This window comes from Martes martes, assembly GCF_963455335.1.
Source record: "Martes martes genome assembly, chromosome: 18".
NCBI lineage: Eukaryota > Metazoa > Chordata > Mammalia > Carnivora > Mustelidae > Martes > Martes martes.
In genome coordinates, this window is record NC_137906.1 from 29,336,411 (window position 1) to 29,364,216 (window position 27,806).

The window sequence follows — 27,806 nt, forward strand, 5'->3', positions numbered from 1 at the left end:
TCTTGCCTCTTTCCCTGGAAGCAGGAAAGCAAGGACGCTTGTTCATCTAACTACAGCCTCGGGAACAGACTGTCTAAACCAGGGGACAGGCAAGCGATTCAGACCAAGACTCCAGCTAACTTGATTCTTTCGTTTGATGATTTCAGAGGTTTGCAAAACATGATTAAATCCTTTGCACCTCAGTCGTTGTGGATTAACAGCCCCCTAACTCGGCAACTATTGATTGAATGAGAGGCTTCTAAGTGCCGGCCAATGTGGTCGATGCCGTGCATTCAGCACCGAACAGCGACATATGACATCCAGGGTTTCTGTGATCATTGTTCTCGCAAGAAGACGGGATCACATCACTGCACTTGGATTTGCCCATAAAATGTGGTTTGAAGCCATTAGGACTCATCTTCTCAAAGGCCTTCAGAAATAGACATCTAGCAAAACAACTGAATTCATCTCTGGACAGCGTTTCACTAAGAATACACTGGGTCACCCAACTGACCTGAATCCTGTTTCCAAAGGACTAAGAGGGACAGCCTCATCTCTTGGTCTTTGGTTCAGCACTCCTGGAAACAGGGACCGCACCCTGTAGACCCCTTTTTCTCAGCCTGGTTGAGGTGTAACTGACGATATCGTAAGATCTTTAAAGTGGACATTGTGGTGATTTGTTACGGGGATACAGTATGAAAGAACTATCATCTAGGGATTAACATATCCATCATCACCTGACCTATTGATCTCGTGTGTGTGTGTGTGTGTGTGTGTGTGTGTGTGAGAGAGAGAGAGAGAGAGAGAGAGAGAGAGAGAGAAAGAGAGAGAGAACATCTAAGTTCACTCTTGGCAAATTTCAATTAATTACAGGATATGGTGTTATCAACTGTAGTCACCAGGTTTTACATTAGATCCTCCGCCCTTACTCCTCTTATAAATGATAGTTTGCCCCTTTTACCAACCCCTTTCTCTCTTTCCCTCATCCCCCAGCCTCTGGCAACTGCTTCTCTACTACATTTCTCTGAACTTGGCTTTTTCTTCTTCTTCTTTTTTTAGATCCCACATATAAGTGAGATCATGCAGTCTTTGTCTTTCTCTGTCTGATTTATTTTACTTAGCTTAATGCCCTCAAGGACCATCCGTTGTCTCAAACAGAAAATGGCAGGATTTCCTTCTTTCTCCTGGTTGTATAATACTGCTTTGGAGACACACACCACATCTTCTTTATCCATTCATCCATTGGTGGACATGTAGGTTGTTTCCATATCTTGGCTGTGAGGAATATTGCTGCAGTGAACACGAGAGTGCTGATATCTCTTCAATATCTTGTTTTCGTTTCCTTCAAATATATACCCAGAAGTGGGATTTCTGGATCATATGGTAATTCTATTTTTGCCAGTAGACCTTAAATCACTTTGAAGGCAGGAACTGTAAACATCTTACTCAAAATGCTACTCAATAAGATATTCTCAAGAGCTTAGCACAATAATCAGCATATAAGAGGCCAGCAATAAATATGCTGTTGAATGGATGAGGGAATGAATGGGTAGATGGGCAAATGGGTGAATGAATGACTTACCTACTCAGGGATTTCAAATAAATGCACAGAACTGTGATCATTTTGCAGTTTTGATGTTATGGAATCCAGACATAATTATTACCATTGGGGTTTCTTTGCTTTTTGTTGTTGTTGTTTGGGGGTTTTGTTTCTCTCTCTTTTTTTTTTTTTTTGAGAGAGAGGCCAGAGAGTGGTGGAAGGGGTGGGCAGAGACAGAGAGAGAGAGAATCTCAAGCAGGCTCCATCCACAGTGAGGAGCCTGATGCAGGGATCCATCTCACAACCCTGAGATCATGACCTGAGCCTAAATCAAGAGTCAGATGCTTGGGGTGCCTGGGTGGCTCAGTCAGTTAAGCATCTGCCTTTAGCTCAGGTGATGATCCCAGGGTCCTGGGATTGAGTCCTGCATCAGGCTACCTGCTCAGTGGGGAGCCTGCTTCTCCCAGTGCCTGCTGTTCCCCCTGCTTGTGCGTGCTCTCTCTCTCTGACAATGAATAAATAAAACCTAAAAAAATTTCAGTAAAAAAAGGGAAAGAGTCAGATGCTTAACCAGCAGAGCCCCCCAGGTGCCCCAAAGTCATGCCATTTATAATGCAGTTGGTTGTATGTTATACAAACAAAAATGCACCTGGAAACCCTGGTCTAAGGCAAACCACCTAGACTATTAGATCCTTGCTCAGTCCTTACTGGCTGTACCCCTTCCCTGGGGTGAGTCCTTAACCTGTTAACCCACATCCCAAAGGACATGACAGTTCTAGCTCTTAGCCCTTTCTTGTAAAGAATAAGTGAGAAAACACAGGAAAAGTATAAATTAGAAAGTGCTGTATGAATGTAAAGGGTCATTATTCTCCCCATACATACAACGCCTGCACCTCTTTGAGCCCTATTGAAAGTGAGACTGGGCAGCACAGATGCCAGTGTATTTGAACCCTAAGACCCCAGGCTAACCACACTGTTATTCCCTCCCTACCACACTGTGGCTCTTAGGAGACCCTCCTTCTTTCCTACCTGTAATCGACTACTAATGTCTTCTCCCTTCGGGATATCTGAGTCACCCCTTCCTCCCCGCCCACTGCCTCTGCTTTAGACCCCAGCCTAGGTGACCTCATGACCAGATGTTTCCAGAACCCTCCAGCTTCCCTGCCCTTCCATCCAGGGTGCAACCACTGCGAGACAAGTCTTTCTAAATGCTACTTTCTAAATGCTACCTCTGTCCCTTGTCCTGGTCCAGACACCTGGCATGATTACTCTGGCTGAGTGTAGCAACCCTGTTCAACCCACCTCAGCCCTCATGACTCCTCTTTCTCTTTGGATTTTCTTTGTTACCATATGAGGCAGGTCCTGTGATTAGCTCCATTTTAGAGGAGAAGAGCGAACTTCAGAGGCATTAAGGAAGCAGCCCAGGACCACAGAGCTTATGAGGGGTAAAGCCAGGATTCAAATGTAGGCAGCGCTTCCACTCTCAAACACAACCCTAATCGGCCCCTCTGTTGCCCAAGAATTCAGAATCAGTACTAGGAAACACAAAGCTGTACTAGAAGCACTAACTGACCTTACCCATCTGAATGAATAGGAACCCCAGCCACTCCCAGGACATCAAGAAGGGAGAGGACTCAGTCACCCAGGCTTGGGTTCGAGTTCCAGCTCTGCCCTCTATGGGCAGAGTGACCTTAGGCAAGTTGCTTAACCTCCCTGAGTCCCAATTTCCTCATCTGTAAAGTGGAATAAATATCTCCATGTACTTCACATCACAGGGTGTTTTGTAAGGAGTGAACTAGAGGATGTATATAAACACATCCACGAAGCAGGCATGTAGGAAGTCTCTGTGCGGGTTAGTTTTTATAATCATTCCCTTCTACTTCCCTTAGAATGATTGGTTTTTTTCTCCTTTAACCATCCCTATGTGTACAGGCATTTTAAGAAAAAAGTAATTATTAGTATGTCTGACTCTGATTCATTCAAACTTATTCTAAGAATCTGGTCCTTATGTGCCCCCCTGGACCCTGCAGGAAAGTTTTGTCTCAGTGTGGTGAGCCTTCTACGTCCTGCTGCTTCAGTCTGTGTCTTCACACATGCTGTTCCCTATGCCTGGAATGCTGTTCCTCGTAATTAATGAAATACTGTTCATCTTTTTTTTTTTTTTAATTTATTTATTTGTCAGAGAGAGAGAGAGAGAGAGCACAAGCAGGCAGAGTGGTCAGGCAGAGGCAGAGAGAGAAGCAGGCTCCCCGCTGAGCAAGGAGCCTGAATTACTGTTCATCTTTTCAGGCTGCTTTAAGAACCACTTTCTCTCCCAGACCCCAGAACAGTTCAGTGATATTCGGTACATTCCCATTTCTCAGAGGAGGAAATTGAGGTTTAGGGAAAGTAGGTGACTGGGCTCAGATCATGAGGCGAGAATGCAGCAGGAGGAGGCCCAGAACACAGACAACCTGAGAACTCCTTAAGGGTGGGGTCTGGGTGTTTTTCCCGTCTCTGCCTCTGAAGCTAGCACCCACAGGGGCTCAAGCCTGCTGAATAAGTGAATAGTGGAGGAACGAATGAACCGTATGGGCAGCATCCCTGTGGGAGCTTTGTGAGCACTGGTCTGCGTGGCTACACTATTAGCATCTGCCCGTGCTGGTCTCCAACTCACAGGCTCATCCAGATAATAGAGACTGACATCCATGAACCACACAGACCTGAGTCCCAGGACTCGAGAGCCAATGAGAAAGAAACAGGAAAAAAAAAAAAAAACCCTAGTGCATGGACCCTGGCCTTAGGGATCCCCACTTCTCTGTCTGGGGCTGGGCAGCTCACTGAAACGCCCTTCTCTCCACTAATATCCTCTCGAAACCCTGCTTAGCCTTCAGGCCCAGTGCGGACACTCCTTGCTGTCACGCTGGGGTCCCCAAGGAAGAGCAGAGCTCTCTTTCCTCATTTCCCCCATCCCTTCATTCCACATTCGTTTCTTGTTACTGGTATTATAGATTATGCTGTTCTTTACTTCTTTGTCTCCACGCTCCCCAAATCTGGAAGCTTCCTAAGGATAGGGGGCTGTGTCTTATCTCATCTTTATTCTCTGCAGCATCTATGCTAGGCATAACAGACACAGGCAAGGACCGTTTACAGTCACAGAGGGCTAGAGTGGCAGGGGGCTTGAGCTCTGCCACGTACCAGCTTTGGGACCTTGAACAAGTTTCTCAACCTCCCGAAGCCCTGATGTCCCCACCTGTAAAAGGGGAGTGAGAATTCAGCTGACATAATAGGGTTGTTATGAGAATTTAATAAGCTCAAGTTCACAGCTAGAGCTCATTAACTACCATTATTATTAATAAGTCTTTAATAACTAATCAGAGACCAAGAAGAGGCACAAATAGTTTTTTCTTCAATTAACACATAAGAAGGAAATGCTTGCAAAAATGAAACAACGGGGGCATCTGGGTGGCTCAGTCAGTTAAGCGCCTGCCTTTGGTTGAGATCATGATCATGGGGCTCCCTGCTCCAAGAGCAGCCTGCTTCTCCCTCACCCTCTGTCCCTCTCCCCTGCTCCTACTCTCCTTCTCACTCTCTCTCAAATAAATAAATTTAAAACAATGAAACAACAGTATGAACATGGAGAAGCATAAGTAATTGGGTTTGATCCACGTGCATACTAGATAACGATCAAGTTCATAATCTTCGCGTTCCTGCTACATAGTTCCTGCTGTAAATTACACATTCACTGTCTGTCCATCCAGCCTAGAGCAAAGATAGTCACATTTTCTCACTCTTAACCCAGAGCTTGGTCTCCCACCAGACAGCCAGAGCTGCCCTACCCCTTGTCATACCTTTCACACTCGTGGAAATTCCTACCACTTATCAATGGGATTGATGAAGAAAAAATTAGGACCACAGCAAAAGATAATTACATTGACCCTCACTTGCCCCTGTGGTCTTATTCTCTACCCAGGAGCCTATGTGACCTTTTAAAAAACAAAACCCAGCTCATGTTAGTCTCCTGCTTAACACTCAGCAGTAGCTTCCTCTGTAAAAGGAATAAAATATGTACCTTTTTTTTTTTTGTAACCACAACCTACAAGTCCCTACCCAGTCTGGCTCCCCTCTGATTCATCCCCATTGTCCTCCTGGACTCTCTGGGTGCCAACCACCTTGGCCTTCTGTCTCTTCCTCTAACACGGCAAGGACCTTTGCATTTGATCTCTGACATTTACTGGCAAAATGTCACCTTCTTAGAGAAGCATTTCCCGACCACCAGATGGGAAATATCCCTCCCTTATTATATCCCATGTAACACTTACCATTGGAGCTACATTATTTGTTTGCCTATGTATTATCTGACCCCTTCACTTCTCTGAACATAAGCTCCCCGTGGGCAGGTACCTTGTCTGCCTTGCTCAACACTGTATCCGAAGCCCCTAGAACACTTTCTGGCTGTCACAAAGCACTCAATACCTATTTGTTGAATGAATACACGGGGAATGGGCGGGAGGAACAGATTAAGGTCATTTTTCACTTTTTATTTTTCTATTTCAGATGAATTTCAGTTTTTTTTTAATGAAGTGCACATACTAGTCTGTACACTCGAAAAAAGAAATCATGCCAGAACAAAATAAAACTGAGATAATAAAATTAGCATAGTTAATCAGACAGATGAAAGGAACATAAAACCTTTGCCAAGAATCGATTACGTGGATCGCCGGCAATCCGTGTTATTTCCACTCCCCCACTGTTAATACCTGAAACATTGGCCATTGGAATGACCTGCTTGCTAGTCAGCACACACCCTTGGACTTTAAAATAATCGTCACCTCCCCTGGTGTTTCAGCTCTCTGCTTTAGACCAGTCCCTCACTCTCAGCTCATTTATTTCTACCTCTGTGCTTTTGCCAGTGCTTTTACCTCTAAGGGCATTTCCTCCCCACTGTGCCAGTGCCTACCCCACCCACCCCCACACCCCACATTTCCCCTGTCCAAAATCTTGATCACCCTTTAGGGGACATGAAAACCTATCGTGAAATGGCTACGACCACAGACAACTGTGCTTTTAAAAAGCGCCACGCTTTTTCAAAAGTCACCTTGTCTTTGTGTCTCTCTCAATTAATTACAGTTGGTTGAAAGCAATATTTTTATACATCGAACCACACCAAAATGTCACTATCCATTTTCCAACTGAGTAAAAAGAAAAAAAAAAACTAACTCACTGCTAGGGGCAAAATGCTGTCTCAGGTGGATGTAAGCAATTGCTTCAAATCCTTCTCAAAGGAGAAAATACCAGGTGGTTTGCAAGAGTTCAAAAGCCATTCCTCCGGACATTCCCACGAGGAGGAACGTGGTGTATACACCATCATTATCTGCGATTTACAAAGTAATGGACACAAGTAAGAACTGACTGGTGAGCTCGGAATAACCCTTTCCCATGCTGTTGGGTACCATCCACTTATGTCCTATTATGACAACCTTATAGCACTGAGTGCCTATAGCGTGCCAGGCTCTGTGCTAAATGCATTATATACATTATTCCATTTAAACCTCCTGACAGCCTGAAGTGGTCATTATGATTATCATCCTGTTGGGGGAGGTTATGGAGAGGACATGACCATTATTTGACCCAAGAGCTAGCCCCCCGAGCAACTGCAGACTCCTCCCTCCCTCCCTCCCCTGTCCTTGAAATGTACAAGCATTTTCACAGCAGGAGCTATTCCAAGGGCACAGCCTTGAAAGATTAAGGTGTTGCCAGGACCATCTGGAAGTATATATAACTGAACCCAATTCAGGCCTCCATGAAACTATTTAAGATTCTGGCGGGCAGGTATGGAGATCTCTTGCGGCCACCTATAAATTTCCTTGCTGATTACACCAGCCACCTGTCTCTGTGGAGCTTCCTGACTCTGTCTCTCCTTCCTTCCTCTCCATGTGTGGGGGTTCAGTTTTGAATTTCACCTTGGAGAAGCTCCCAAAGTCTCAAACCAACATATCCCCATTTTACAGATGAGGTAACTGACACACAGAGAGTTTCACCGATTTCCCAGGATGTCAAAGCAACAAAGTGTTAGAACCGGTTTGGACCCATTTAACCAGATTTCAAAACTCCCATTCTTGCTGTACGAAATGTATCTTCCATCTAAAAACTATAGTTAAAATTGAAGATAATAGTTCATACAACTTATCCTGAAAATGACCAGTTCTGCAATCTTTTCTCCCCTTTAAAAATTGTTTTTAAGGGGTGCCTGGGTGGCTCAGTTGATTACGTGTCTGACCGTTGGTTTTGGCTCAGGCATGACCTCGGGGTTTTGGGACTGAGCCCTGCATGGGGATCTGCACTGGGCACGGAGTCTGCTTGAGATTCTCTCTCTCCCTCTGCCCCTCCAGCTCATGCTCTCTCTCTCTTTCTCAAATAAATAAATAAATCTTTAAGAAGAAAAAAAAAAGACTTAAAAAAAAAAAAGGTCAGATTGCAGACAAAAGTCCAGAGATCAAAGCTTTCTAAAGGTAACAACCGCAGATTTATGACTCAAAAGGGGGACTCTGGATGGGTGCCTTAAGAATATTTCAAGTTCGAATGGGAGGGGAAAAAAAGCAGATTTGGGGATCCATGCAAAAGGAGATCAGAAACTGTAGTCTTGTATGTGAATAGGAAGCAAAAGTCAGAGTCTTTGATGGTTTGGAACAGAGAAGATGAGAAAGCTTTTCTACTAGGCTTTTAACGGTTTGCAGCCTAAGACTCAGAAGGATAAAAATTTCAGGAGCTAAAATGCTTTACATTAGGTGTTCAGTGTGATTTGCCTGTACGTTTGAAAACTGTCCTAGCAAAATGGTGAGAAAATAAAAAGCTGTAAGAGAATGATTAGGGAACTGACCATCATGGCAGTTTGAGTCCAGAGTGTTCTTTATGCAGTGCCTTGCAAAGGATGGAAGGATGAAATCTGTTGCTTCTACAGATGTAGTAATAAAATAATTGAAGCAGCCGACACGTACTGAGCTCTTAAACCTTGAGCTCGACATATACCTTCTTACTGAGTTTTTGCAATGGAGCTATAAGGTAGGTCCTGTTACCATCCCCATTTCAGAGAACAGAGGCAGAGTAAGGCTTAGAAATGTGCCTTGAGTCAGTCCCATAGGCAGTGAGGGGCAGAGCCAGCATTCAAACCCAGAGCGTATTTGAACACGGCTTCCGCTCTGCAAGGACCCAGCATTCTTTCAAGGCCACTGGGGGCTCCAGAGACCAAAAGGGTGGCCGTGTACTTATATGTGTTCTGAGACTCACACAGATTTGAGAGAGCTTCCTGAAACTGTGAAAGCAATAAACCTTCGTGTTAAAAGCAGAGAGGGGCTCTGGGTTCAAATCCTGACTCTGAGACTTCACCGTCACGGCTCCTAGCAAGCCGTGCTTTTTCCAGCTGCGGACGGGAAGTCACAGAATTCACCCGGGGAGGTAGCTGTGGGGACTGAATGAGATAATGCCTTTAAAGTTCTTAGCACAGGACCTGGTGCATGTCCGTCTTATCAATAAAAGGCAGCCATTGTGGGGATTATTCTGAGCTTGTAGGAAGCAGAGCCCCTCAGCCCCGGTGTCACGCCAAAGTACCAAAGCCAACGGGTTTTGAAAGGAGGAAAGAGGAGGAAGGACCCAGATTTTTAAAGGAGCAAGAAAAGAGGTTGGGAGCACTGTGGGTGCCAGGTGCAGAACGAAGGCATTTGATTGTGGTTTCAACTTGAACCCTTGAGAACCAGAATACAGTTGAGCCATTCTAGGAAGATTTTCTGAATTTGTCATAACAGGTGTGGAGAAGGAGCACGCGCGCGCACACACACACACACACACACACACACACATATGCATGGACCCACACCGTCTTCTACCAAGTCAAGACAGGAGCACACTCAATACTTTGATCCAGCATAGCTCTGCGATTGGAGATGAGCACGGTTACCCAGAGCCAAGGCAGGAAGCTGAGGGTCCTTGAGAAGGGTGAGAGGCCCTTCCCAGCCCGGCAGGAGGCAGCGTGCTAGGGGGAGCAGTGAAAAGACAGGGGCACCACAGAGAGCCCTGGCTTTGCAAGGAGGGCTAGTGCCCCTGTTGGGGCCCTTGCGGCTGCCTCTATACTCGAAAGCAGGAGTTTTAACTGCTGCATCCTATTCATGAAAAACAAAAATCCTTGGTTCATCTGCAAACACCGTGGACACCTAAATACCGTAGACAGACTCGGCAAATAAAGTCGGCCCGTTTCAGAAGTGCCTTCTAGGATTATACCCAAACCAAAGACTGAATGAGTCAAGGGAGAAAGGAGAAGGGTGCGCACGGGGTTAACCTTCCCCTAACCCTTTCCGTCCCACCCGCGACCCAGGAGAAGGCGGGGGAAGAAAAGCTGGGGATTTCAGGTGTGCCCTAAACCTCGCGGCGCCGGGGAAGAAACACGGCAGAAACCCAGCGGACACTCCCCCCTCCAGGGACGTGGGCGCTTTCCAGGATGGTCCGACCGCTCCAGCGTCCTAGCGCATCCCAGGCGGAGAACCGACTCTCCTCTCTCCGCTGCGGGCAAGACCTTACTTTCCAAGACCAGCTGCGAGCTTACGGATCCGGGACTACCGAGTCCACCCCAGGCTCCGGGCTTGCTGCCTTGAGAATTCCCGAGCCTCCCGGCGAAGCCCAGCCTGGAGGGTCCCCCTTAACAAAAGGTTCGCGGGAGAGCGCGTCGCTGCGCAGCGCTGCGCATCCCCCCCAGCCCTGAAAGCCCCGCTGCGGGGGCGCTCCCCTTGGTCCGCTCCCCCACGATCCCTGCGCTCCTGCGACCACAGGCTCCAGCGCCCGGATCCCCAACGGTCCCCCCCCCCACCCTTCCAGCCGAGAGTACTCACTTCTCCCCAGTCCCTCCGCTGTCCACGCCGTCTCTTCCACCGCCCCATAGCGCCTCAGAGGCTTCTCGGTTTCCAGATGGGTGGACAGAGATTGCTTTAACTCCATCGCTGATCCCCGCGGGCAGGTCGACGGGTCCCCCTTTACTCCATCCCCGCCGCGGGCTGCAGGGAGGGAGGCGGCTCCAGCCAGCAGCGTTTTAAGGCGCCGGGCGCTCGTGACGCTGCTCCATCTCTTCCGCCGTCAGGGCCGGGGAGCGCTGACTGGTACCCAGCAGGGGGAGGGATGTGGGGCGCATGCGCACTGGAGGCGAGAGGGGCTGGGGGGTTGGGTAGAGAGAAAGGGGCAGATGATAACTCTAAGAAGAACAACAAGAACAACAACTAAAATAGAACCAACCCAAAGGAAGTAAAAACATAGCCCCCGCCCGTGCTGAAGCCGGTGGTGATGCTTTGCCGGGACACTGCGCTGCTTTGTGATCTGTCAGCGGGCTGCTAGGTTTTGAGTGGGATTGGTGAGCGCCTCTCTCGCTGTGGGCGATGGATCCATCTTTGGTGGGGAGTGTGCAGAAGCCTGAGTGTGGTCCTGAATCTGTGGGGGTTCTGAGCTTGGTCAGGTGCATTTTTGTGAGACTCTCTGGGCTTTGCTTCTGCATGGAACTAGAATGTGGAATGGGACAGTCTTGTTACCCCGATGCCCTGTATCAACTCCATAGGTGTTTGCATGAACTTGAGGGAGACATGAACATATTTTGGACACAAATATAACAAAGCTGCTTGGATCACGGATCTCTACTTCCCAGAAACTCAGAGGTTTATCTTAGCCACACAGCATGGAAGCATTAAGAGTACAAAGTAAAATCAGCAGCTAGATTGATAAAAATTAGGAAGAGTTTATTGAATGAGGGCTGGGTGCTAAACTTCCTAATAACTGTGAAACAGATGCTCTTTTCTCAGCCTTGTTTTACAGATCATGAAACTGAGGTGCAAAAAGATGGTTTGCTCCAAGTCCCACACTTACCAAGGGGCCTGGTCAGCCACTGAATCCGAAATTAGCCTCTTTATCATAGTGATTTCTTACACTGCTCTGATATGGTGTTCTGTATGGCGGGAGTGGTGGGAAGGAGGCTGGAGGATATGAGTTGTTTGTTTGTTGTTGTTGCTTTTAAGATGTCATCTGGGTTGATTTTTATATCTCTTTAAGCTTGTGGATGTGTTGCATGGCCTAGTTGTTTAAGGAAAGTATTTAGCCACTGGTAGTAAGTGTCCTTAAAAAGTCATTATCAATAGGGGTACCTGGGTGGCTCAGTCAGTTGAGTGTCCAACTCTTGGATTCAGCTTAGGTTTTGATCTCAGGGTCAAGGGATTGAACCCCACACTGGGCTACGTGCTCAACAGGGAGTCTGCTTGAGGCTTCTCTCCCTCTGCTTCTCCCCCAACAGACACACTCCTTCTCTCTCTCAAAATGAGCGGATAAGTCTTTAAAAAAAAAAGTTATTATCAGTAATGAACTTCTAAATAGCCCATGGGAGAAAAAGGAAATAAGAATGAAAATCATAAACTGTTTAGAGTTGATAACCATGAAAGTACCACATATCAAAACTTGTTAAGTTTTGGTGGAAGTAAATGTTTAGCCTTCAGTGCCTACAGGAAAAAAAAATTGGTGATGGACATTGGGGAAGTTTTGTGTTGTAATGAGCACTGGGTGTCATATAAGGCTGATGAATCACAGAGCTGTACCCCTGAAAAAATATATATCATATAATAATTATGTAATTATTACATAATCATGTATAAATAAATATTATAAATAAAATATTTTTATTTATAATAAAATAAAAAATAAATAAATAAAATAAAAATTATTTATAAATAAATAAAAATACATAATATATAAAATATATATGTATATTATATATAATTATATATAATATAGTATATATAATTATTACACAATATATTTTATATATAATTATATAATTATACATTATGTATGATTAATAAATTATATATAACTTGTAATAAATTATAATTTATTGTTAATTTATAATAAGTTATATATAATAAGTAATTGAATTTAGGTTAAAAAATAAATTCCAACTGACTCCCCCCCCCAAAAAAAAAGGCTAAAAATAAGTGGGTAAGGATGAATGGATAAGCAGAATATGGTCTAGCCATACAACAGAATACTCTTTGGCCTTAGAAAGGAAGGGCGTTCTACAATATGTCACAACACGGATAAACCTTGAGGACATGATGCTAAGGGAAATAAGCCAGTCACAGACAGATACTGTGTGATTCCAATTACATGAGCCATTGAGAGGAGTCAAATATCATAGAGATAGAAAGTAGAATGGTGATTGCCAGGAGCTGGGGGAGGGGAGAATAGAGAGTTACTGTTAAACTTGTAGTTTTACAAGATGAAAATAATTTGGGGGATGAATGATGATGGCTGCATACAAATGAATGAGTATACTACCACTGACTATACCCTTAAAAATGGTAAAAATGGTTAAAAAAAATGGGTTAAGTGTTCAACTCAAAAGACTTTGATGAAGAAGAACAGATGGGGTGCCCTGGGGGCTCTGTTGATTAAAGTCTGACTCTTAATTTTGGCTAAGGTCACAATCTCAGTTTTGTTAGATCAAGCCGGCGTCAGGTTCTATGCTAAATGCAAAGTCTGCTTCAGTTTCTCTCTTTCTCCCTATCCCCCTGCCCCTCCACCCCACTCTCTCTCTCTAAAATAAATAAATAAAATCTTAAAAAAAAATAAAACCTGTGAAGTAGAAAAAATAATAACAAGAGCATAAATTTTAAAAATGGAAAAATAAGAAGCAGTAGAGGAGATCCATAAAACCAAAAGCTCATTCCTTGGGGGGAATATGACTAGTAAAAAAAACAAACCTCTTGGGGTGCATGGGTGGCTCAGTGGGTTAAAGCCTCTGCTTTCGGTTCGGCTCAGGTGATCCCAGGATCCTGGGACTGAGCCCTGCATTGGGCTCCCTGCTCAGCAGGCAGCCTGCTTCCCCCTCTCTCTTTGCCTGCCTCTCTGCCTACTTGTGATCTGTGCCTGTCAAACAAATAAATAAAAATCTTAAAAAAAAAAAAAAGCGCAAACTTCTCAAGACCCACCAGGATAGGCACTCATGAGTAATATTAAGAATGAAAAGGGATACATGATACAAATATAGGAAGGTTTTTTAAAAACAAGTTGAAATAGATAACTTTCTTTAAGAAGTAAATTACCAAAATGTATTTAAGAAGTAAAAAAAAAAATCAATAATTGTTTCAAAAACTGAATTCTCTTTTTTTTAAGATTTTCTTTTTTAGCGAAAGAGAGCGAGTGTAGGGTGGGGAGAGGGAGAAGGAGAGAGACAATCCTCAAGCAAACTGCCCGCTGAGCACAGAGTCTGACTCAGGGCTCAATCCCAGGACCCTGAGATCAAAACCAAGAGTGAGCTGCTTAACCAACTAAGCCACTCAGGTACCCCAAAAGCTGAATTCTTATCAGATTTTTTTTTTTTTAAGATTTTATTTATTTATTTGACAGTCAGAAATCACAAGTAGGCAGAGAAGCAGGCAGAGAGAGAGAGAGGAGGAAGCAGGCTCCCTGCTGAGCAGAGAGCCCGACATGGGGCTCGATCCCAAGACCCTGGGATCATGACCCGAGCCGAAGGCAGAGGCTTTAACCCGCTGAGCCACCCAGGCGCCCCCCAAAAGCTGAATTCTTAATATAAAAGTTTATTTTCCTCTTTAGTCCCACAAAGGCATCAGGCCCACACAGTTTTATAGGTGAGCTTTTTTTAAAAAAATTTTTAAGATTTTATTTATTTATTTGACAGAGATCACAAGTAGGCAGAGAGGCAGGCAAAGAGAGAGGGGGAAGCAGGCTACCTGCTGAGCAGAGAGCCCAACTCAGGACTCGATCCCGGGACCCTGAGATCATGACCTGAGCCGAACCGAAAGCAGAGGCTTTAACCCACTGAGCCACCCAGGTGCCCCTTATAGGTGAGCTTTAACAAAATAACAGATAATCCTTATTTCATAAAAATTATTTCAGAGCTCATTTTATGAGGATATTATATGACCTTGATAGCAAACCTAGATTAAAATGGCACAGTAAAATAATTCTAGAGTGAGCTCACCTATAAACACAGGTACAAACATTTCAAATGTTAAAATACATTGTGAACAAATGAGATTTATTTAAAAAATGTAGACATGACCTCATAATCAGAAAATCTATTGATAGAATATGCCATAGTAACAGATTAAAAGAAAAACCTGTTGGATGACCTTAATGGGTACAGAAAAAACATTTGAAAAAATCAGCAGTCAAATATATGTCTGTCCTTTTTTCTTAAGAATAGAAGATCATTTCCTTAACCTTCTAGAGAGTCATTATAAAAAATCCAACAGCAAACATTTGACATTTACTATTGACTCTCTGTACCTGATCATTAAGGTTAGGAACAAAACAAGGATGCCTGTCAGCTCTACTTTGGGAGATCCTGGTCTGGTTAGACAGGAAAAATAAGTGAAGCATAAGATTTGTGTCAAATAAAATATTTTTTAAAAACCTATTGTAAAACTTTAAGACATATGAAGAAAATCAAGAGCCCCAAAATAGACCCATATATATGTGGAAAGCTGGTATATGATAGAGGAGGCATTACCAATGAGTACAGAAAGGATAGACTCTTCACTAAATGATGGTGAAATAGTTGCCTAACCAAATGGAGAACTAAAAAATTGTCAGCCTTGGACCTCCTAACATATAGATATATATCATATATAAAATTCCAGGTAGATTAAAGACCTGAATGAGAAAAAACAAAATTTTTTAAATTTGTAAGATCATATAGAAGAATATCTTTATTCCTTCACAGTAGAAGCTTATGTTAGCTAAGACCCCAAAACACAAACCTTAAAGAAAAAGATTAAGAAAAATATTAAGAAAAAACATTTCATTACACTTTCATGAAACTTCATGGCCATTAAGTAGTGATCCCATATTCCCTCTCCCTTCAGCTCCTGGCAACCCCTGGTCCTTTCTTTCTGTATGGATTTACCTGTTCTGGGCATTTCACATGAATGAAATCATACACTGTGTGAATTTTGTGTCTTTTTGCCTTTTGCTCTTTGCGTACTGTTTACGTATTCTATGCTGTAACATGAATCAATATTTCCCTCCTTTGGATGGCCGTGCCATGTATGAATACGCCCCATTTGGTTTATCCGTTCATCCACCAATGGACATGTGTGTGGTTTCTACCTTTTGGCTATGGTGAGTAGTGCTGCTGTGGCCATGTGCATAGAAATACCTGTTCGAATACCTATTTTAAGGTACCGAAGACTGGAATTGCTGGTTATATGGTAATTCTATGTTTACCTTTTTGAGAAACAGCCTCACTGCTTTCCATGTGATTGAGCCATTTTACATTCCCTCCAGCAATGTAGGAGGGATCTCATTTCTCCACATCCTCACTAACACTTAGGATACGTACATATTTTGGGGGATTATAACCACATCAATGGAATGGACCAAACTACTACCAAAAAAGGGATGACCTGTAGAAACTTAATATTAAACTAAGGAAACCAGATGGAAAATAGTACATACTGAATGATTCTATCCATGTAAATTTCTAAAACAGACAAAATGTATCTATAGTGGTAAGTGTCAGAATGGTGGCTACTTTAAGGGGGGCTACTAAACAATACACCAGAAGAGGAATTCCTTAAAATACTAGAAATGTACTGGAATGATTGATGACATGGTGGGATGTGTGTGTGTGTGTGTGTGTGTGTGTGTGTGTGTGTATGCACATACACATATATATGATTTACATGGATATAATATATATGTGAATATGGATATTCATTGAGAAAACCACTTAATATAAATGCCCTTTACTGTGTGGAAGTTATATCTCAGTATTAAAAACTAATTAAATGGGGCACCTGGATGGCTCAGTCAGTTAAGCATCTGCTTTCCACTCAGGTCAGGATCTCAGGGTCCTGGGATCGAGCCCCACAACGGGTTTCCTGCTCATCAGGGAGCCTGCTTCTCCCCCGCTCATGTGTACAATCCATCTCTCTCTCAAATACATAGATGAAATATTTTTTTAAAGAAACTAAACAAAAGGGTGTATAAATAAAATTAAAGACAAAATGGTCAGTAGGTTCAGGGATCTTTGTCATGTTATTCTAATTTTCTGTATTAAATTAAAATTAATGTCATAATTTAAAAAAAAAAGAAAAAAAATAGCCAGACCTCTTAGATCCAATCATCCAACTCCTAGGAATCTACCCTAAGAAATATTTGAAATATTAAGAAAAATACGCACAAGGTATTTCTTATAATTTCTGTAAAATTTGGGAAAAGTCTAGTATCTTACAAAAGGGAAATGGCTAAATAAATTCTGTACTTAATGTAAAGTTATGTTTACAAAGAGTTTGAAATGTCACGGGGAAACATTGTAACACAGTGTTCACCAAAACGTAAGAAGGAAAAGTAGAGAACACAGTGTAATGCAAAGTATGGGCTATTGTTTTTGATCTTTTGTTAAGATCAAGTGTACACTGTGATCTCAGTCATATTAAGTATTTCATAAAGTGATAATAGTAGAAATTAAATGAAAAATGCTGTGATCCAATTTTGTTATCTGTTCACATATATACATATCCAATAAAACAAAAGGCTTATGTTTTTTAAGATTTTATTTATTTGAGAGGCACCTGGGTGGCTCAGTGGGTAAATAAGCCTCTGCCTTAGGCTCAGGTCATGATCTCAGGGTCCTGGGATCGAGTCCCACATCGGGCTCTCTGCTTGGCGGGAAGTCTGCTTCCCCTCTCTCTCTGCCTACTTGTGATCTCTCTCTGTCAAATAAATAAATAAAAATCTTTTTAAAAAATTAAAGAGAAGATTTTATTTATTTGAGAGAGAGAGCAAGCAGAAGTGGGTAGAGGAGCAGAGGGAGAGGTGGACTCCCCACTGAGCAGGGAGTCCAAGGTGGGACTCGATCCCGGGACCCTGGTATCCTGACCTGAGCCGAAGGCAGATGCTTAACCAACTGAGCCACGCAGGTGCCCCAAAAGAAAACATCGAAATGACATATACCAAAGCATTAAGAGTGACTACCTATGGACCGTCAAGATAACAAATAATGTTTTGTTTGAATTTTCTAATGTTCCCAGAAGGGATAGGTGTTACTTTTATAATCAGAAAAAGAATCAATAATGTTTTTAATGCATGGAAAACAAAACGACTAGGAGCAAATACACAATGATATTCACAGTAGTTGTTTCTAAGAGTGGAAAGTTGGGGGAAACCTTTTCCTTTTTAATTTTCTGAATTCTCCAGTCATCTCTACTGAGCACGTGCTGTTGCATCGTTGAAAGCGGATGAATTCTGTTTCTAAAAATGTGTGAGTAATACAATTCCGTAATCCTAGGGGACAAAAGGAGTTCTGCCACAGCCGTCCCCAGAACCCTGTCTGTTTGTGTTAGTCTAGGGTGGTAATGCTTCAAGGTCGGTAACTGACTGAAGTAACCATCTGCGTGGAATTATTAAGTGCTTCTTCCAGCCCTGGCTTCCCATCCTGGCTCCGCGCCTCTCTCTTCTGGGAATGCCAGACTCGTAGGGGATGCTGGATGATTACAAAGGGCCAGTGCCACACACTTGTATAACTGTCATTTGGGTTGATTGAAAGGGAAAATAATGTAATATCATCTTGGTAATTTGATCCTTTATTCGGCATGTTAACAACTTGTAAATGGACGCAACCCCGAGCGTATCCGGAACAGCACGTTGTTCAAAAACGCAGGCTTTTGAAATCTGGAGTATCTGAGTTCCAGCCCCGAATCTGCCACCTGCCAGCTGCGTTACCCCATGTGACATACCACTTCATTTCCCTGAGCTTCACTTTCTTTACCTCTCAGCCTCTAATGACACTATGCGGGGGGACTGCCGCAATGGCAAAATGAGAACATGCGTGTCGTGACATCGGAGGGCCCCAAAACAACTGTCATCATCTTTGCTGTTTGTATTATTATTCCTACTACTACATTGTGCTGGCTCATGGTTTGGAGTTCTCACCTTGAGGGCATTTACTCAGGTCTCCCAGACAAAGCAGAGATCTGTTAAAACAGACTCAGGAGAAAAATTGGACCTCTCACGTGTTACGGGTGGATATGTACCCTGGAGAAGCCACTTTGGAAGTCAGCCTGGCACTTTCTCAAAAGGATAAACACAGTTACCATAGGACCCGGCAGTTCCAATCCTGGCTATGTACCCGCAGGAAATGAAAAAATACGACCATATAAAAACGTGTGCACCAACGTTCATAGCAGCACGATTCTGGAGATCCCAAAAGCTAGAAACAACACAAAAGTCCATCAACGACGATGGACAAATAAAATGTGGCATGTTTTTAAGCTAAAATAGTATTTGGCCATAAAAAAGTGTCAATAGCATGCTATAACATGGGTGAGTCTTGAAAACACTATGCTAAGTGAAAGATACCAGTCGTAACTGACCACATGTGTATTGCATGATTCCATTTATATGGAGTGCCTGGGATGTCTGTCTGTAGAGGAAGCACATCTATAGAAACTCTATAGAGAAAGGAAGCAGGTGAGTGGTTGCCTAGGGCTGGGGGCCCAGGAGGGTTGGTTCCAAAGCAGAACTGTGTACTTTTCTTCATGCAGAGTTGGGAATCCCACAGTTCTCTGTTTGTAAAGCCTGTGATCAATGTCTTAGGAGCTCATAAGCTTCCATAAAGCAAATCTGGATGTGTTTGTTAGGCATCTCAAATAAATACAGATGGGGTACAATAGACCAAATGTGTTGACAGACCTCCTCCTAGCTTAGGGAGAAGTGAATACTGGATTAAGCATAAAAGTATGAGCTTGGGGTTTAGGGTTTCGTCTCCTGAACAATGCAGTAACGTATCCATAGTTTCCAAAACACACACGAGACACCACTAACATTCTAGTGTGCGTGGGGTCCTCACTACACCGCTGACCAGTTCATAACCTTTGGGCAAGTCGCCTCTCTCCATTCCACTGAAATGGCTCAAGATCCCCATTTCTTGTTATATCCATTCTCTTTGTTTCAATCATCATCCTACTTGAGCCCTCCAAAAAAATCACAGCCTTGCAAACCAGACCCTCCTTTAAACTCCCACCGCACCTGCCTCCCAGAACACCTCTTTTCTGCTCATCCTGGTTCCAGCCCCCACGGTTCCATCTCCATTACGAGCTCCTTCCCCATCGCTCACCGCCTTCAGTGATAGCTCTCCAGTCTTGAGCCTTTTCCAGCTCTTCTCTTCTCATTCTTCACCCCTTCCTACTTAAAACTATCCTTTGCAGTGGCCCCGACCCCAGTGGCTTCTGATTTCCATCCACAGCCCCTGTTCCTCTCCCATGTTCCACCACCCCTGCCCCCGCCACCCCTTGGAAATACCCAGCCATCTTGGGAAAATTGGCAAAAGAGGGAAATGGATTTGGAGGAGCAAACAGAGTTAAAGAGAGTTCCAGAAAGCACACTGTGTACTTTCAAGCATGCTCTTGAAGGAGGCTTAGGAGAGAGAAAAGAAGCTAAGGAAATATAGACCCAAGACTTAAGACCTGAAATCCTGCATCTGTTGGAGAGCTGGGACTGGTGCTTCTGCACGAAATGCTCAAGGGGAGGGCATCAGGTGTTTCAGCCATGCTGAGACATGAAGTTATTATGAGAGAAGCCAAGGCTATGTTCCTGCGTAGGGTATGGAGGGAGTCGGAGAAAAATCCCTGGGGTGCATGGGGACTCTCTCTGTATTATGGCATTTTTCTAGTTTTTTTTTGTTTTTGTTTAATACTTTTTAAAGATTTTATTTATTTATTTGAGAGAGAGAGCATGGGAAGGGGAGGGCCAGAGGGAGAAGCTGAGCAGGGAGCCTGATGCAGGACTTGATCCCAGGACCCTGGGATCATGACCTCAGCTGAGGGCAGACACTTAACTGACTGAGCCACCCAGGCACCCCTTTTGTTTTGTTTTGTTTTTAACTGGCATTTATTGATCGGTTACTACAAACTGGGCACTTTAAAAGACCTACTCTTCTTTTTTTTTTTTTAAAGATTTTATTTAGTTATTTGACAGATCACAAGTAGGCAGAAAGGCAGGCGGGGGGGGGGCAGGGGTGGAAGCAGGTTTCCCTCTGAGCAGGGAGCCCAATGTGGGGCTCGATCCCAGGACCCTGGGATCATGACCTGAGCCTAAGGCAGAGGCCTTAACCCACTGAGCCACCCAGGCACCCCAAGACCTACTCTTCTTAACTCTATACTCCAAACAGTATCCTATGACATAGAGACTTGTTGCTCAGAGAATTCCTCATTAATAAGTAAGTAAACTGCTTACAATAAAAGGCAGGACCTGTATCCAATCTCAGCCCTCCAGTCCCAGAGGCCACTTACCCACAGTTCACACCACCTCTCAAAGCTTTCCTTTCCATTCAAGGAATCACCATGGCAATGCCCAGGAAAAGACGTTTATAACCTCAAGATGTGAACATTTTCAAGATCAGATCCTTAGGTCTTTCCCCAAACCTGCTCCACCTGAATTAGAAATCTCACATTTTTTCCTCAGTACCTCACTCTCCAATGTGCTGTGGTCTCCCCGCCTCGACCATAGTTGGTCAGCAAATCCTACTGTCTACCTTGGACAGCTCTCCCAAATCCAACCGTCCCCTCCATTCCCACTGCTTTGTTTTAGCTCACTTCTGCGTCATCTTTCAACTAGACTCTTGCAAAAACCATCTTCTCTGTTTTCCCCCCACTAGAGACCATTCTCCACACTGCTTCTAAAATTATCCTGGAGCACACACACATTCAATGCCCCTCGTGTGCATTAAGCCTCCAACTTTCCCGTTGCCTGCAGAATCATTGTTGTAACCTATCTCCTTGGTTTTGAGGAATTCAGGTTATCCCCAACTTCGTGGAATGATCTAGAAAACTGTGAGAACAGTCTTGCAGCGAAAGCTCTGGAGACATCCTTTCTGTCCTTAGGAGGAGTTCCTAAACGTGAAATTGCCGAGTCAAAGGATATATACCTTGTCAAGGGCACCTGATGCCTTTTTTTAAACTGTCCTCCAGAGATGTCCTGCCAAGTTATACTCACCAGAATTGTGTACTACATGAGGATGCCTTGGTGGCTCAGTTGGTTAAGTGTCTGCCTTTGGCTCAGGTCATGATCCCAGGGCCCTGGGATCGAGCCCAGGGTTGGGTCCTGTGCTCAGCGGGAATCTGCCTCTTACTCTCTCCTTCTCCCTCTGCCCTTTCCCCCACCCATGCGCTCTCTTCCCCCACTCTCCATCCCTCTCTCAAATAAATAAATAGATACAATCTTTTAAAAATAATTATACAAAAAGTGTGTACTACAACTTATTACAATTCACATGTTTACATGAGTCTATCCATGGAATAGAAATGTGCTCTATTCACTTGCAAATCGTCAGAGCTGGAATACAGAATGGCACACAGTAGGTACTCAGTAAATGTTTGTTGAGTGAATGAATGAACTAAGTAAATGGAAGAGAAGTCTATTAAAAACTCCCTGATTTGTGTATAGCTCTCACAGGCATGACATAACACAAATGTTCTATGCTGTTCTATGTGCACCTGACTGTTCCATGTGGAACGATTGGGAGCCCCGCTCTGTACACGAGGCTGATATTCCCAGATGCTCTACAATACTGCTCCATCTAGGGAGCAAAACCTTGTATCCTATCCACACTGGCTGTGTAGGTACAGACCCAGTTCCACTCTCTACCATTTTCCATCAGCCCCGAGGCAGGTCACGTACTCTCTGGGAAAAGACTGACATAAACCTAATAGCAAAGTGAGTAGAGGAGCCCCAAGTTCACAGATCTGTATTTCCAGATGTGGGTAAGCAACTCTGTTGGACAACTCCGCTAGACTAAATGTCCCAGAAGCACCTCACATCGAATCCCTTCTCTCCAAAACCAGCCACAGCAGATGACATTTTTCTTCCAGCCAGTCATTCAAGCCAGAAAATGTGTATTTTGACCTACAAATCTTGCTGATATTAGCCTGAGTGGTTCGACATTGGTTAACCAATAGCCTGTCCCTTCCTCTCTGTTTCTATTACCGTTGAACTGATTTGGGTTCTGGCGATGTCTCCCCATGGACAATGCAATATACATTTAATATTTACTCTTCCAACAAGTATTTGTGAGCCTGAATTCAGTGCCAGAGAATGTGCTAGATTCCAGGGTTCAGCCATGAAGAAGTATTGTTCAGTAGTTGGCAGAAACTGTGGGCAGAGGCAGCTGGCCAGTGCATAATGTATCACCTTCTTGGAGATTCTTTATGAGTATTAGCACCTTAGAAGCTCTGAGAACTATTCAGCTTTGTGTAACCCTGTCCTTATGTTTCCCACACTTCTCTCAACAAGGAACCCTCTTGTTGGATATCAGTTACAAGGTTCTTAAAACCGTATGTCACAAAGTGCATCCTGGGACATCCTCATGAGAAGGAACATAAACGTTTCAAGCAAGACCTTGTATATTTATTTCCCTGGGGATGCCCTGTTTTGTTAGGTTCTGTCTATAAACAAGCTACATTTGTTAATATATATGATTTCCCATTTTGTTAAAGAAATACCTATGTAATTCGGCGCCTCTGAAGAGTGTTATGATAGAGATAAGCCACAAATGCCAGGAAGCACTGATTTAGATGGCAAAGGTGACAAATGAGGCTTCCTGGAGGAGGTGACATCTGAGCTAGGTTTTGAGGTATGAATAGGAGTGATCAAGTAAAGAGCGAAAGATTTCTGGGCAGCTGAAACAGCAAGTGGAAAGATACAAGAAAGATGCAAATGAGTTTGGGGAAGTCCCAACCAAAATGGCTGCTCTATTGAGAGCTTGCTCTGTGCCAGGCTCAGAGTTCTGGGTTCTATGCATGTTACAAGCCAGTGAGTTGGCTTTTCTTATATACCCACATACATGCCTTTTTTCCCCCTTCTTTTTAACAGACAAAGACAGCCTCAGTGAGGTTAAGTGAGATTTCCAAAGTCACCCCGGGTGGTGCCAGATATTGAACCCAAGTCTATATGACCTGAAGGCCCATGTGTTCAACCACTGAGCTGTTCCACAACTAAGCTGCCATATAGGTAGGCATCAAGGCCAGCCAGAGATGAGACTCCCCAGGGAGAAAAGAGTCACATTTGTGACCTAGTCACATCCTAGGTCAAAGGCATGTAGAGATTATCCAGAAGGCCACAAAGGACCATGGAAGGAACCACTGATATTCAGCAGGATAGAGGCACAGTTGGTATTTCTGAAATGTCATTTGGTGGTTCCCAGGAAAACGGGGTGGGGAGTGGAGGTGGCATAAAATCAGAGGCAGGGATCATCAGTTGGGAGGCTCTAGCGGTAAAATACAAAAGTGCTTCTCAAGGTTTAATGGGCTAAAATGGACATTCTGATCCAGATGGTTTTAGATGAGGTTCTGAGAGTCTTAGAGGTTCCCACGTGATGTTGAGGCTGCTGGTCCGTGGACCATACTTTGAGTAGCAAGGCTTTACATGACAAGCAATGAACAATGGCACTGAGATCAAAAGGAGGGTCTAGCTACCCTATGACCCAGCAATTGCACTACTGGGTATTTACCCTAAAGATACAAACGTAGTGATCCGAAGGGGCACGTGCACCCGAATGTTTATAGCAGCAATGTCTACAATAGCCAAACTATGGAAAGAACCTAGATGTCCATCAACAGATGAATGGATAAAGAAGATGTGGTATATATACACAATGGAATACTATGCAGCCATCAAAAGAAATGATATCTTGCCATTTGCGACAATGTGGATGGAACTAGAGGGTATCATGCTTAGTGAAATAAGTCAATCAGAGAAAGACAACTATCATATGATCTCCCTGATATGAGGAAGTGGAGATGCAACATGGGAAGTTTGGGGGATAGGAAAAGAATAAATGAAACAAGATGGGATCGGGAGGGAGACAAACCATAAGTGACTCTAAATCTCACAAAACAAACTGAGGGTTGCTGGGGGGAGAGGGGTAGGGAGAGGGTGGTGGGGTGATGGACATTGGGGAGGGGATGTGCTATGGTGAGTGCTGTGAAGAGTGTAAACCTGGTGATTCACAGACCTGTACCCCTGGAGATAAAAATACATTATATGTTTATAAAAAAATAAAAAATAAATTTAAAAAATGTAAAATGGCAGGAAAAAAAAAAAAGAGGGTCTAGACCAAAGTGACATTAAAGGGACAACGGGACTTGCTGACCAAGCAACAAGGGGTAGCCACAGTAGGCTGACATGGCTCTTATGAATGGTGAAGGAGGAATGTTTGAATTAATCTGTGCAACTCTGCTTTAGAATGGTAACTTTACTTTCAGTTCCCTGTGTTGTCTTCAAGGCCCCATGAAGAGATGGGGACCCTCAGGTTAGGATTCTCTGGCAATTTGTATTTTTCAGAAGCGTAAAAGAAGATAAAACAGAAAACATTGATTCGGTATATGTCACGAGACAGTCACTCCGTTCATGCCTCTGAATACGTCATTCCTCTTCCGGGAATATCTCCATGCCCACCGCACACACGGGAGTTGATCCTTCCTTCCTTCCTGTCACTACTGTACTTTTCATCTACCTCTTATACTGCATTAAAATTGCGGGACGTACAGTCATAGAAAGAGCATGGATTTTGGAGTCCGTCGAACTTTGACTGAGATCATAGTTCTGCTATGTATTGGCGTGGTGACAGAGACAAATACTCTTGTTTGCTCAGCTGTGAAAATGGGCCTGATATTTACTATGAGATCATGTGCGATGCTTTCCTTCAAGTCACAGGGAGCCTAATCCACGGTGGTTTACACATTAGCAAAGATCCACCAGCTTCTGTAACGGAGAATCCCGGAGATAGGGTAGGCTTTCAGCATAGGCTGGTCCGGAGATGATGAAATCCTCATTGTTCCTCTGAGATTCTTGCCATGCTACCTGCTTCTTTATGTGCCCTGCCTTCATGCTAATAAAAAGGGTCACAGGAGTTACAGGCGTCCAATATTAACACCCACACCAGAAAACGACAGCATACAGGCCTTGGTCCTGGTTTTCCCAGCAAAAGGCAGTTCACTCTAATTGGACCACAGTGGGTCACGTGGCCATCTCTGAACCAATCACTCACCAGGGGCAGGAAGTGCATCGATTGGCTTAACCCTGGTCATGTGCTCTCCTGCGTGGGTGGGGATTGGGTTTAGCATCCCTGAGGATCCCGAACAGAAAGTGGGAGGGAGAGTGGAGAGTGAATGCTGGAGAAGAGTCTAGTAACTATTCACTACACCACTGGCTGTTAGTACTTGATGTAGGGTGTAACACAGAGCCCTGTCTGCAGTCTGTGGGCACACGATAAGTGGTGGCTTTAAGGGGCGCGTGGGTGGCTTTAGTGGGTTGAGAGTGGGACTTGTTTTTTTTCTCTGGTCCTGATCTCATGTGTTGTAGGATCAAGCACTGCATGGGGCTCCATGCTCATCAGGGAGTCTGCCTGGGGATTCTCTCCCTCTGCGCGTCCCCCCCCCCCCCACTCATTCTCTCTCTGTCTCAAATAAACACATAAATCTTAAACAAAAAAACAAGCAGCCTGGTAGCTCTATTTTGCTCATAAGTCTCTCTATTGAGAACAGGGTCCTCCTCTTACCCCAGTTCCCTCGTGTGTCATAGGGCAGCTGGGCCATAGCTTAAATCTTTGTTAATGTTCACGATCGGAATGGGGAATACAAAGTGGTAAAGTTATGGGAATTATTTCAACCAGAAGAGAAAGAAAGACTTTGGGGAATGTGAAAACATAAACTCTTGCTGCTTCATGGAATTAGTAAGATAAGTGAGCTGGATACAGGTGAATTATTGGCTGGGATTAAAAATGGGATCTATCCCAGTACATGTTTTAGGGGTCTGCTATAATTTTTTGTCAATTCAGAAAAGAAATGTCAAATAAAGGGTCACGGGCCCTTTTGCCTGGCTTGAGAGCTGGAAGGAAAAAGATCAATCTTTTTCTTTTCCCCATTTACGTCTATTCCAGAACCATCCTCTGTGCACCCAATATGTAATTCCCTACTACACAGGGAAATAAATTTCGAGAGAAGGGCTCATCTATCATTTAATAGATCTTAAGAATCAATCTCTATTTTAAAAAATACACTGACCTGGATTGATCCCGTTCTGTTCATGTACTGTCCTTCAAGCTTCCACATCGTTAATCTCATTTAATCCTGAGTAGATTGAGGCTACAGAAGGTTGAACTCTGTCCCCAGGATCACACAACTAGTAAATAAAGACCGAGGTGCTGAAAGGCACAAGCTCCATCATCCCCGTTGTTATTCTTAGAATAGATTTCCTTGTATAAACCTCAGGGACTTTACAAAGGAAATATTGGATTACTGTAATATGACTCATCAGCCCAATTTAAAATTACCTATTCATTATAATGTAATGATGCTTGCATAACAGAGAAAATGCTCTTGCATTTCCCCTTCTGGCTCTGTAGCAGCCAAACATAGATCACAGAACTATAAACGTAGGCTAATTATATGACCCACATACGCCATCAATATTAAGAAAATCCTCAACGGCTCGTATTTATGTGGTTGAGAATACATGGTCTAATTTTGGTCAGCAGTAGCATCTAGGTAATGCTGACTCAGAAGGAAAACATTTGTTGTTGCCATGAGAAATGGAATAGAAAATCTGAATCATACTGTACCACATCAAATGTTACCACTATTAATATAACATGTGCTAAATAGTGAGCAAGATGGAATTAGACCATCTCTGACCAATAGGTCCCTCATTACACCAGTGGACAGATGCGGGAAATATGGTCACAGCACTGTGTCCCTTCGTTGTCTTATGTTCTTTATCAACTAAGCTCAATGTGTGGTTTTTCTGGCCAATGTCACCAATGTAGTGTATCATCAGAAACAGGGATCGTCCCCTCCTGGTACAGTGGCCAGGTGGGTGATGGAAATAAATACATTGGGCGTGTTGTAAGACCATAGGAGTGGAAGTCGATGGTGAACTTTCTAATGGAAAGATACTATTGCACAACGCTTAATGGAGACCACAGCAACCATGGGGCCAGATCTTCCCATTTTTCAGAAGATGCCAGAAACCCAGAGTTTTAATATGAAATCTTCCAAGTCTTCCAACCTTGTGGGTGCCATAAAAAGCATTCTGTGGGCCAGAATTGTCCATTCTCACCCTCATGCATCTATTAAAAGACTTCTGGTTTATCTCTCATTTTCATCTTCTTCTACCCTGTGGAAGGCTGAACTTGATTGAGTTCCAGTTTCCCTTTTGAGATAAGAGTCTCTGATACATGCTCTATTTATTTGAGACATCAGAAAATTCT

General features: G+C 43.7%; 1 protein-coding gene across 1 annotated transcript in view; it reads right to left on the reverse strand.

Moving 5' to 3' along the window:
* Positions 1-10,483, reverse strand: part of BMERB1 (bMERB domain containing 1) — a gene marked incomplete at both ends in the record, with an annotated part of 98,909 nt that extends 88,426 nt beyond the window's left edge. Inside the window, one exon of the mRNA XM_080830312.1 lies at positions 10,378-10,483. Within this exon, the coding sequence (XP_080686438.1) occupies positions 10,378-10,483 (106 nt within the window). The remainder of the gene's footprint in view (positions 1-10,377) is intronic.
* Positions 10,484-27,806: the final 17,323 nt, after the last annotated feature.